The following is a 13,027-nucleotide window of genomic DNA, read 5'->3' as shown; positions in this document are numbered from 1 at the left end:
ACTGGTGATGCTCACTGTGCCGGTGTCTCCAAAGTTCTCTGCAGATCAGTATACTTTGTCTCTTCTCAATAGCTCCTGGAACATGGAAAGCTGGAGAAGGCACTTTTAATATGACATGACATATGTGCACTTTTCTGCCACGTGGCCAAGATAACCATCATGCTTGTATGTGGCAATCTATTTTGGGGCCAATTTCAGATGGTATTTTCTGATGCTGTGTGCTGCTCCCACACCGCTAGGTTTCGTCAGGTTGTCCCATGGGCAAGGGGCAAGTGGCTCTAAAAATCAACTGCTCCAGTTTGCCTCTCTTCCCCAGAGGTAGCTCCAATACTGTGTTGCAAATATATATATATATATATATATATATATATATATATATATAGATAGATAAATAGAGAGATTTATTATGTGATCAGTTTTTAAGGGATAAAAAATGTGACTACTTAAGTAGTTTTGCCAAGCCTAAACATTTTGGAATAAGGAAAAAATGAAAAGAGAAGAAAGGTGGCTCTTTAAGGCAATATTGTTAAAAAAATGATTAAAATCTTTTATTTGTATTTAAATTTAAAAAAATGACTTAAACACACATATATTGTTTCATACTCTGACACCATGAACCTAGATACATTACATCTGGTTGGTTATGATGTATACCAACTCCAATAAAGTAAGGGTCAGTATAGATATTTTCCTATTAATGGTCTCTCCAGACGCATTTCGCCCTTGTGGGATTCCTCAGGTGAGTTGAGACCCTACAATTTATACAAGCACATATAAAAAAATCAGTATAAAAAAATTCCTATCAACATAATGGTAATCAGTTACATAACCATATCAAATGTCACAACTTGGTATATTTACCAGATGACGATATAATTAATAGGATAGAAGATCAGTAATTGAACTTACACCTAATTGCCAGAATAGTAAAGAAAGAGGGATAGTGTTCTAAATGCACCCGGTGGTGATAAACAATTTCAGCATTAGAACTAGAAATAAGAATATATGCTGGATATTTGTAGTGTATGTTAATCATTTTATTGAATAAATAGTCAGTTGCACTTACTTGGACTAATCTTAGTTGAGTATTATGGATAAGTTGTTAGAGTGGTTCATGGTGTAATATACAATATAAGGCTAGGTAACCTATGAACATAATATATTTGTTTATAAAAAAGGTATTACATGAGTAACTTGAACAAATTGCACTATATTAAATGTCCACAGGATGGCATACCTGTCGAGGAAGTTCCAATGCGGAACCCAAAAACAGACGTTTAATAGGGATATCACATGTTGATGATTGGAACAATCCCTTCCAACAACATGTGTAGTCAATAATTCAACAAAATGTAATCAATAGTGTCTGAGGAAGATTAATATTCAATCCGTGCTGCAGAAACATATTAAGATGCAGCCCGGGTTAGATCTTCTGCAAAGAAAAATAGAAAAAAATAAACTTTTTTTCCAACTGAAAGGTGTAAAAAGAGTTAAACTTACTTTTGACTGATAACCGGGAAAAATAAAGCTGAAGTAGCTGGTTGTGGCCGTCCAAAGAGGGACTGAAGCCGCCCACAGCTCCCTCTTATATAGTGAGGAGATTTAAAAGGTGACACGATATGATTGCAGTGCCCAGGCGTGCACAAATTGTCACTTTGTAAATAAAGGTAATTTTGTTTAGGGAGCTGCAGTGCGCAACCATACTTCTAGTTCCCTAGGATAGTGCTTCTGAGGGATTACGCCCTAAGTGCAGAAGTGCCAAGAATGTATTAAGCCTGCCTATCGCTGGGCCGGCCCAAGACTGTTAACTCTGTCCCGCCGAGGACGCCTTCACCCGCTCAGGGAAGGAGATTTACTCCTTAGCAGCAGGTCCTGGTCATTCCTGCTTGAATGACCAAATGGGGGATTTGGCATGTGGGGGCAGAATAACAAAAACAGACAATGTCTGCGATGGCTCTGCCCCAATCAAGCACCCTGCGGGTGCCCCCGTCCCCCGTAAGGAGTCCTAGTGGGGTATATCAAAGATCCAAAATAAAGAATAAATGGATTAGTAAATAATAATATTTCACTAAATATAAGGGGCAATTTTACTCATATCCTAAATTATCCTCAAGTTTAATGTTTTAGTGTTGAAGATGTTACTATTGGTATAGGGTAAGTGATACCAGGCAGAAATATTATAACTGTATAAACCAGGTTATTTTTGTATTTATTTAGGTATTGTATAATTAATTACTGGTCATATACAAAATGAGTGATACTTAAAAGGGGTTAACCAAAACATTTGTATAGAAAAAGGTTACATAACCAGATATCATGGGTTACATAGTAACCTCAACGTATCCCTTATAATTAAATAACAATGAGAAAAGGAGTGACACCATATATAAATGTAGGCTATTTTTTACAACATAAGTGAAACATATTTGTGGATTATTGTACTGAACAAAATTACATTTAAGATGAAAAAAAAAATTATAAAAAAGGTTTAAAGTACATCACTCAGACCTGGTGCAGTAGTTGCTCTTAATATAGAAAACCATCTGGTCTCAGTCTGTAATAACTGCTGATCAAGGTCACCCCCTCTCCGATTGGGGGTAAAGCATTCTAGGGCTGAAAAAGTGATAACTGAATTATCAAAATTATGGTAGGTCCCTACATGATGACTAATAGGGGTTGTCATTTTGCCTGTGTTAATCGAGTAAACATGCTTGTAAATTCTCTTACGGAAAGCTCTTTTAGTTTTTCTCATATAAAATCTGTTAAATACACAAGTAATCATATAGATTACACCAGTTGTAGAACAAGTGATGTGTCTTTTAATGTGATGAATGTTGTTGTTAGGTAGTTTGAATTTATATTGCTCCTTAAGCAATGGACACTGGAAAAATCTCCCACATCTAAAGGTGCCTAATGGTAACAGTTGTAGTATGTTTGAAAGGGGAGAGGCATGGTGGCTTCTTACTAGATCTTCTTTAAAAGACAATGTTTTTCTAAAAATAATTGAAGGGGACGGTTGGAGAAACTTGGACACATTGGGGTCAGTTCTCAAAATGTGCCAGTGTTTCTTTAAAATGTTCAATTTTTCTTTATGTTGGTTGTTGAATGTCATTATCATTCTGACTACAGTGTCTGGGATGACATGTTTTTTCTCCTTTAATAGTGATGGATGCCGCTGGATCTGATGGAAGAGACCTCAAAATCTGCTTCAGTAATGCAGTTTTGTCTTAGTCTGATGTATTGACTAGTGGGTATGCTTGTTTTGAAGGGTTCTGGGTGAGCACTGTGGTATTGCAGGATAGTATTGCCTGTCGTTCCTTTACTATAGAGTGTAGTTCTCACAGTTTGTTCCTCAGAGATATAAAGGTAAATATCCAAAAAAGGTATCTTTGTTTTACTAGATGACATGGTAAATTTGAGGTTAAATGTATTTATTTGTAAATTGTTGAAGAATTGATCCAATAGATTTTCAGGACCTGACCAAATAAGGAAGTTATCATCTATATACCTTCGCCATACCTTCATCCCCTTCAATTACTTATTAGAAAAACAGCACAAAAGTGTCCTAAAGCGGGGTATATCAAAGATCCAAAATAAAGAATAAATGGATTAGTAAATGTGTGTATTTATTATAAATATTTCACTAAATATAGGGGGCAATTTTACTCATATCCTAAATTATCGTCAAGTTTAATGTTTTAGTGTTGAAGTTTACACCTTTCAGTTAGAAAAAAGCAGTTTATTTTTTCTATTTTTCTTTGCACGAGATCTAACCGGGCTGCATCCTTATATGTTTCTGCAGAAGGGACTGAATAACAATCAATTGATTACATTGTCGGAAGGGATTGTTCTAATCATCAACACGTAGCATTCAGTCCATCCATATTCAGGGCCCAAAGCACTTCTATTTAAACAACAGGCAAGGTCACGTTGGGACCCTGGTCACGTGCCCAAATGTTAAAAACCAAAATTAATCCAGGGAATTGACACAGGAATTGGAACAGATTTGAACAAATAATTATACTCTGCAACTCCTATCTCCTGCCTTTGGACTGATTCATCCATCTGGACTCCAACACATCATTTGCTGCTGACTTTCGGAACTGGTATTTCATCAAACCATCTCTTTGACTGAATCATCATATCCCACTCCTGGAACGCAGCAAGTTTACAAGCTTCACTTGAACCCATATTACTGGACTGCTTCTCTTGGACTTCAGTTTGCCACATTGTTTATTGTACGCATATGGTTCGCAATTATCTGTAAAAATTTATTATTCATTCTGCTCTCTCTTTGTTGGCACTACTCCCTGTCCTTCGCAGTCTGATAACTCATTGTCTCTCTGCTCCTTCACTCTCCTTATTTCTCTGTCTGTGCTCATGCACCTTTTTTCCTTACCCCCTTCCATATACTGTAAGCAAAATACTCCGTTCTCCTAACCTCATCCCCATTCACCCTACCCATAAAGTCCTTACCCCCTCTCTCTGGCAGTCTATGGAATGCCCGATCTGTTGGCAATAAACCTCTATCCACAACCCTCTCCTTTCTAAATCTCTGAACTTTCTGGCTCTCACTGAAACTTTGCTTTCCTCCTCTGACTCTGCCTCTGATGCTGCTCTCTCCTATGGAGGCCTGCATTTTACACATTACCTCTAGACCTGGCAACAAAGTAGGGGATAGTGTGGGTCTCCTTCTCTCATTTAACTGTACATACAGAGTCCTTCCTACCCCCCCCCCCCTTTCATTTTCACCTCTTTTGAAGTCCACTCTGTCCGTCTCTTTAGCCCCTTATCCCTCATTGTTGCTGTTGTCTTCCCCCCCCCCCCCCCGGCCCAGTATCACAATTTTTGGATAACTTTGCATCCTGGCTGCAAAACACACATTCTTTCCCATGACCTGGCACAACAATCACACCAAACAGCTACAGAAGACTGTTCGTGCAGCTGAGTGCAAGTGGAGTATGAGTGCAAGTGGAGTAAATCTGGCCTCAGCGCTGACTTCATGGACTACAAAGCCAAGCTACAAAGCTTTACCAAAGAGCTCACTATCACCAAAATTATTTCTCCGCAGTAATTTCCTCTCAAGCTTCCAACCCACGCGACCTCTTCCCAACAATTGACTCCCTGCTAAACCCCATACCTGCTCCCCCAACAACATGCCCTTCCATGCCCTAGACATTGCCACCTACTTTAGAGATAAAATAGACAAAATCAGACATGATGTCTCTGTCCACCGAGCCACTCCAACCATGCCCATCCCTTCCACCTGTAAATCATCACTGACCCCCCTCAGCCCTGTTATTGTGGACGAAGTCTCTTCACTTCTCTCATCATCTCCATCTACTACCCGTCCACCTGACCCAATTCCCTCTGATCTACTCCGTGCCCATTCCTCCACCCTGGCCCCTGCCCTGACCGAACTATTCAACCTCTCCCTTTCTACTGGTAAATACCCCTCAGCTTTCAAACATGCCATAATTCTCCCTATCCTAAAGAAACCCTCACTGGACCCCTCCCTACCCTCTAACTACCGTCCTATCTTCCTTCTCCCATATGTCTCTAAACTTCTTGAACGTCTTGTCTACAAAAGACTCGCCGATTACCGGAGCACCAACTCTCTCCTTGACCTTCTCCAGTCTGGTTTTAGAGCTGCCCATTCCACTGAAACAGCCCTTACTAAAGTGGCCAATGACCTCATCAGAGCTAAGTCTCAATGCAACTTTTCCCTGCTCCTTCTCCTTGATCTTTCCTCTGCTTTTGACACTGTTGATCACCCCCTTCTAACACAAATCATGCGCTCCATTGGTATCAGTGACACTGCTCTCTCTTGGTTTGCTTCCTATCTGTCTGACCGCCAGAATTTTCTTTCAATGGAAGCTCCTCCTCCCCCACTCTCCTTCCTGTTGGTGTTCCCCAAGGTTCAGCCCTTGGACCGGCTCTCTTTTCCCTGTACACGTCCTCTCTTGGTAGTCTCATATCCTCCTTTGGCTTACAGTACCATCTGTATGCTGATCACACTCAAATCTATCTGTCCACCCCTGACCTGTCTCCTCCAGTCCTGGATAAGGTCTCACGCTGCCTGTCAGCCATCTCATCATGGATGTCTGACTGATTTTTGAAGCTCAACCTGGATAAAACAGAACTCATCATCACCCCCTCCCCTCAAATTCCAAATCTCCCTGACATATATCTAACTGTTAACAACACCGTTATTCGGCCCCACCCTCAGGCCGAACGTTGTCTTGCTGTCACCTTTGACTCTGCCCTATCATCCACCCACCATATTCAGAACATTTCCAGGTCCTGTCACTTTCACCTATGCAACATCCCCAAAATCCGCCCCTACCTGTCCCCTGAAACCACCATGCTTTTCATCTCTCGTCTGGGTTACTGTAACATCCTCCTTTCTGGTATTCCACTAACCTGACTCTCTCCTCTACAATCTATTATGAATGCAGCCAGACTCATTCATCCTTCCCACCGCTCCTCTTTTGCTGCATCTCTTTTCAGATCTCTACACTGGCTTCCATTTCACCTTAGAATAAAATTCAAGCTCCTGTGCTTTGCCTTCAAATCCCTCCAAAGTTATTGTCCCTCTTACATTTCTGACCTGGTAAAAAAGTACTCTCTCCGCTCCTCCAATGACTTCCTCACTCATAACCACATCACACACATGGATACAAGACTTCTCTAGAGCTGCCCCAACTCTCTGGAATGGTCTTCCTCGTCCTATTTGGCTTGCTCCTACTTTCTGCTCATTTAATTACACGTAATATCCCTATTGAACATCTGTTTTTGGGTTACGCATTGCAACTTACTTGACATGTATGCCATCTTGTGGACATTTAATATAGTGCTGTTTGTTCAAGTTACTCTTGTAATACCTTTTTATTCAATTTTTTTATATAAAAAAAATGTAATAACATTTTTATAGGATACCTAGCCTAGAATTGTAAATTACACCATCAGCGAGTCTAACAACTAATCCATAACACTCAACTAAGATATAGTCCAAGTGCAACTGACTATTTATTTAATAAAATGATTAATGTACACTACAATTATGCCACCTATATTCTTACTTCTAGTTCTAACGCTGAAATTGTTAATCACCACAGAGTGCATTTAGAACACTGTCCCCCTTTCTTTACTCTTCTGGCAATTGGGTGTAAGTTCAATTACTGATCTTCTATCCTATCAAATACATCGTCATCTGGTCAATATACCAAGTAAGTTGTGACTTTTGATATGGTTATGTAACGGATCACCAATATGCGGATAGTTATTTCTATATACTGATTTTTTTTAATGTGTTTTTATAAATTGTAGGGTCTCAACTTCCCTGAGGAAGACCACAAGGGTGAAATGCGACCAGAGAGACCATTATTAGGAAAATATCTATACTGACCCTCACTTTATTGGAGTTAGTATATATCATAACCAACCAGATGTAAGGTTCATAGTGTCAGAGTACGAAACTATATATGTGTGTTTTTTTTTTTTATTACAAATAAAAGATTTTAATCAATTTTCTAACAATATTGCCTTATAGAGCCATCTTTCTTCTCTTTTCATTTTTCCAATAAATAGTACGCCACTGTTTGTCAGTTGTAAAAGATTCGTATTGTCCATTCATATTGTTTAGAGGCAAGCTCAGCAACAGGTTTTGGCCAAACAGATGGACTTTTTGACATTGCTGACTAACGGCTATTTAAGTGCAAGACTGCCATCTAGAGTTTGCAGAAAAGACAGCTTTACTGACAGACTGTATTGTTAAGTTTATGTTGAAATTTTGCACACCAACTGCGAGTGGGCACAAATTTTCCTCACTCAAGAGAATAAGAAGTCTACAGCCAGGGGAAGCTGGAAAGGACCCAACCTGGCTGACATAGGACCACTGTGAAACTTCAACAAGACTCAAGTTCACGTGCCTAGTTTCCATGGTGATCACTTAACGCCAGAGTCCTGTTTGCCAAGGAAATTGTGAAACTGCAACTAAGTATTTCTTAGTGTGTCCTTTTGTACAAATTGCCAGTATTCACTCGCTAGGAAGGGTTAGATGTAGTACTGGGTTGTGGTAATGCATGTGTGGGTATATATGCATAGTTTAGATCTCTGTATGTTTTGTTGTAGCTACCTGTAACTCAAATAATTTGTTAATGCAACATTTATTGTTGAGTAAAAGCATAAAACCACAAAACATGCTGTGTTCCTTGGACTTTACGTGGGGAACTAGACTAACAATTAGCTACACAAGTATATAGCAAAAAGTTTTCCTACCATGCAAAACAAAGATCATTTTTAAGTAGGGTTACCATCTGCTTCCAAAGCGCAATCATGGTGTTCACCCTGTGTTTTAATCCAATCTGTTGAAGTCCTTGCTCCTTCTGATTGATTGATTGATTGACTGCTACTCTGACCATTATGCTGCAAAAGTTTCATACATGTCTGATTTATATGCAGTTGTAAGGAGTATAATTTTGCTGAGTTTTGAATTTAAGTTGTGTTTGTGTTTTTTTGCTATATTTTGCAGATAATTGAGTTGTGTCGAAACTAGTTATATCCTCCTTATCAGTAGGTCAATATTTGCTCCATCCTTTCCTTGAAGCTTCTTACCTTGAAACATCTTGCTCAGCAAAGTTGTTAATTAAGTTTCTTGTTATTGACTAACTACTAAGTGTCTTCCACCTTGTTGTCTGACTATATAAACTGCGAAGTGATAATAAAGATTTGAGAAGAAGTGATATAACTACATGCTAGAGCTGCTTGTGTGTTATTCACTGCTCCCAATGCATTGAAAACAGAGGTCATGATAGAGAGGGATAAACTGATCTGGGATCAGCAAGAAATCGCCTTAACAGTTGGCATCAGAAGTGGGATATCCACCTACCTTAAAAAGACCAGGATCGGGTAAGTAGAAATTTTCTTTTCTACCTCTGCCCTCCCCTGGGTCCCTGTAGATATCTTATGAACCCAAGCACTGTGGCAGTGTAGAATGCCTCATAGAAGGACTGGGTCCTTAGGAAGATTTGGGAAATCTTTTATTGAATTTGTGCACACTCGTGGCTTCTGTTTTAATGTTTAGAGTATAGGAATTTTGTTGCATGAGATAGAAGTATAAGAAATATTGTATATAAGATAAGTTTGTGTACTAATCAGGTTGCCAAGGTGAGGTTGGGTCAATCCTCAGTGCTGTGGCTGTGGCAGTAACGTGACCTAAGCTGCGTTTTGGTAAGCGGTCCTGGGAACAGGACGTCAGCGAGCACTGCAGCTACCTGCTGAACTAACTGAACTAACAATAACTGTGCACAACCGTCTGATATTTATACTGTAATTTATATTGCAACTATGGGAAATTCCCAAGGTAAGGGGAATAACCCAGAGGAACCTAAAGACCCCTATAAGAAACATGTAAAGAAACATAAAAGTGCGTCAGAAACCTGACAACAGGGATGCCCCCATATAATAATTCCAGGGAAACTCCTTTTGATTTTGTTAATCGTAGAGCGGGAAATTATTATACTGCCCCCTTTACATTATTCCTGAAAAATGGAACGGAGAATTTAAAATGTCCCGATCGATTCCCACTTGAGGGATCTTTTTCTAAATTTCATATCAGTTGTATATTGGGGATGTGCCTTTCCAATTGAGCAACATACGAACCCTGGCCATCCCAATTCCTGCACAAGCAAATGTAAATAATTAACCTGTTCGTTGAGGTTGTTGACCCAAATATGACATGGGATTCCTGGACTACACCCCATATACAGCACTCACAAAACCACATACACCAATATACCAAAAGCAGTACCCTTTAACTAAAGACAAGGAGGATTCCTTAGCACCCATGATTCAATTATTCTGCCAGGAAGGCATACTTAAGAGAACCTGCTCACCTTACAATACTCCAGTAAATCCTGTCAAAAAAGCCAGACAGCTCATACTGCTTTACACAGGATCTCAGAGCCATCAATGAGCTGGTTACGCCCCTAACACCGGTCATGTCAGGTCTTAGTACAATCCTTACAGCAGTACCGCCCGAGACCCAATTTGACAGTGTTATTGATTTGGCCAATGCATTTTTCTCAATACCATTATCGCCTGACTCAGCCCCTTATGACTTTTATTTTCCAGGGACAACAATATACCTGGTGCCACTTGCCCCAGAGTTTTGTTGACTTACCCGCAGTTTTCTCAATTGCCCTCCAGCAAGTTCTTGCCAACTGGCAGCCGCAGCATGGTTCCACTTTATTGTTATGTACAGTAGCCCCTCTCAGTAGGCATGTCAGAGGGACACGGTGTCATTGTTGTGTTTTCTGGAAAAGGGTGTCGCAGAAAAGGTTCAGTTCTGTCTGCAACAGGTCACATTCCTGGGAATGCTTTTAACCCCAGGATCCCGGCTGCTAGCCCCCAGCTGTGTACATGCCATTACCAGTCTGCCTTGCCCACAGACAAAGAAACAGCTGCTCAGCTTTCTTGGCATTATCAATTTTTGCAGACACTGGATCCCTGACTTCTCGTATTGGGACTCACAGCTCCGTCCCAGTACCACCCCAGTTCCCCTAACAACATTCAATGGTCTGATGAAATGACTAAAGCAAATGTGATGTTAAAAAGAGTCCTCTGCCCCTGCATTGGGAATGCCGAATTGTAATGTACCATCTGTAATGTATGCAAGTAAGAATTGTAAAACCATGACTGCTGTGCTTGCTCAGATGCATGGAGGTAAATTTAGGCCTGTGGCATATGTCTCTAAGACACTGCCTGTTACTGTGCAAGGCATGCCAGCCTGTCTGCGTCCGCTGGTGGTGTGCGCAATGGCTGTAGAAAGTGTCTCACTTTTAACTTTGGGTCATGAGACGATACTTTACACATCCCATGCTGTACTACATTTGCTTAAGAATTTAACCACTCAACACATAACAGCACAAAGGTTGTCCGGCTATGAAGTTATCCTAACATCCACTGCAGGATTAAGTGAAAAATATGCTTCTGCTACCAGCGGTCTTGTCACTATGCTCAATGCCCTCTTAGGTCTTAAAGGGCCGGAGGATGAAGTGCCAGAGTTACACTCATGTATTACTGAAATTCACCTCCCCAATCAAATAGTCATTGTCAAATGTCAAGCAAACACTTCTTCCAATTCATTCAATGCCAGGGGCAACAGACTAGCAGATTTTCATGCCAAAGCCGCTGCTCAGTCTACCACACTAACCACTAGCCCCCCTGATACACTTCTGCTCGCCATCCCAGCTTCCACTGAAACCAACACACTTCTAACACAATTACAGTCCTTCGCCACCCCACAAGACATTGAATTCAGGGAATAGGAAGGACTGACCTTAGGAATCTGGTCAAAAGGAAGGATAGTACGGCTGCCCCAAATAGCAGTACCCCTCATTGTTTTTCAAATCCATGGTATGGGACACAAAAGCATTAAGACCACAACACAAGAAATAAACAAGCACTTTTGTGCCCAAAATTTAAAGGAACACACGAAAGCCATACTTTCCCGCTGTCTATCATGTGCAAGGGAAGAAAACAGGACAACATGAACATTTGTTACCATCACAGGGTCCATTTCAAGATTTACAAATTGATTTTACACACCTGCCAAAGGCTTCCAATGGATGTCAGATAATGTTAGTAATTACAGATAGATTGAGCAGATGGGTAGAAGCTTTTGTAATCAGGAAAGAAAATGCAAGGACAGTAGCTAAAATACTATGCAAGGAGATCATCCCCAGATTTGGATGCCCAGTAAGAATAAGCTCAGACAATGGCACTCCATTCACTTATAAAGTCACACAGGAGATTTTAAAAATGATGAACATAGAATGGAAGTTCCACATCCTATATCACCCCCAGAGTGCTGGAGTAGTAGAAAGGACAAATAGGACACTGAAAGACAAACTTAGGAAAGCAGCTGGATCGACATTCCATAAGTGGGACCAATACCTATCAGCCATACTAGCTGAAATAAGAATTGACACCCAACCTAGTTTTTAAGCTGTCACCTTTTGAAATTTTAATGGGAAGACCTTTTCCCACCCCCCGGGCTAAAGACCCTTTAATTTTATTACCCGGGGATCTCAAACAAATCCAAGACCAATATGTAGCTAAACTTATTGAAAATTGAACAGCAACTACAGAGATATCTCTCTTTCTTTTCCTCTCCCTACAGATCAACCGACGCACCCATTCAAGCCCTGAGACGTAATGTTGGTTAAAGCTCTCCACAAGCACAAATCCTTGGATCCATCCTTTGGACTTCCGGTCACCGTGCAAGCCATTACTACAACAGTCGTGCTGACCAGTGGTCATGATAGAGAGGGATAATCTGATCTGGGATCAGCAGGAAACAGGATTTCTATAGCGTCAATATATTACGCAGCACTGTACACATACTCAGAGGTCTAAATTTGGCCCCCCCCAATGCTGGAAGAAAAAGTGATACTAAGAGGAGCTTTATTTGCTCACATCTGTGCTTATGTCAAAGCACAAGTAAAAGTGCCTAAATAAAGCATAATTACATCAAAATAATACATCATAATAATGAAATAATCTTACCAAGTTCCAATGGTTTGAAGTTTCTTCCAGATACATTTTCTGTAAAAAAAAAGCTTGTTTTTCTGAAACATGGTTTCTGTGATGTAAAAAAATGCCTTTAATAGTTGAATAATATAAGTGTCCATGAGCCAGTACAAGAATTTTGCAAGTATATTCTCTCGTAAAAAGTGCTCTGATGCCGGAACAAAATGATAACCTATAAATAAAGACAAGAACTTTGGTCAAAACAACAATGAACTTCAATATCCTGTTTAATTCAGTCCTGTTTTTAAAGCAAACCTTTGGAAATACGTGTGCTGAATACAATTGCTAACCCCTTTCTGAAAATAGCAGCTAATCAATTGTCATGTAGATCCTTTGCTTTAAAAGGAGAATTACTGACTTGGGAGCATTAACTCCCCTAGCGTTTTAATTCTGTCAGTTTTTTGATGCAAAAAGTGATCCTATTTTTTTTTGC

The 13,027-nt window shown here is 40.1% G+C and overlaps 1 protein-coding gene across 20 annotated transcripts in view; it reads right to left on the bottom strand.

Annotated features, from left to right (window-relative positions):
* The window catches only part of TERT (telomerase reverse transcriptase), a 292,351-nt gene that overhangs the window by 247,512 nt on the left and 31,812 nt on the right, over positions 1-13,027 (bottom strand). For all 20 annotated transcript variants that reach the window (XR_011920876.1, XR_011920877.1, XR_011920878.1 and 17 more), the window contains exon 3: positions 12,571-12,766. Coding sequence is in view for 14 of the 20 variants with exons in the window: in XM_072411989.1 (XP_072268090.1) it covers positions 12,571-12,766 (196 nt within the window). In the remaining 6 variants the exon portion in view is untranslated. The remainder of the gene's footprint in view (positions 1-12,570; positions 12,767-13,027) is intronic.

Source organism: Pyxicephalus adspersus, chromosome 5, assembly GCF_032062135.1.
Source record: "Pyxicephalus adspersus chromosome 5, UCB_Pads_2.0, whole genome shotgun sequence".
NCBI lineage: Eukaryota > Metazoa > Chordata > Amphibia > Anura > Pyxicephalidae > Pyxicephalus > Pyxicephalus adspersus.
This window is presented reverse-complemented; position numbering and strand designations above follow the sequence as displayed.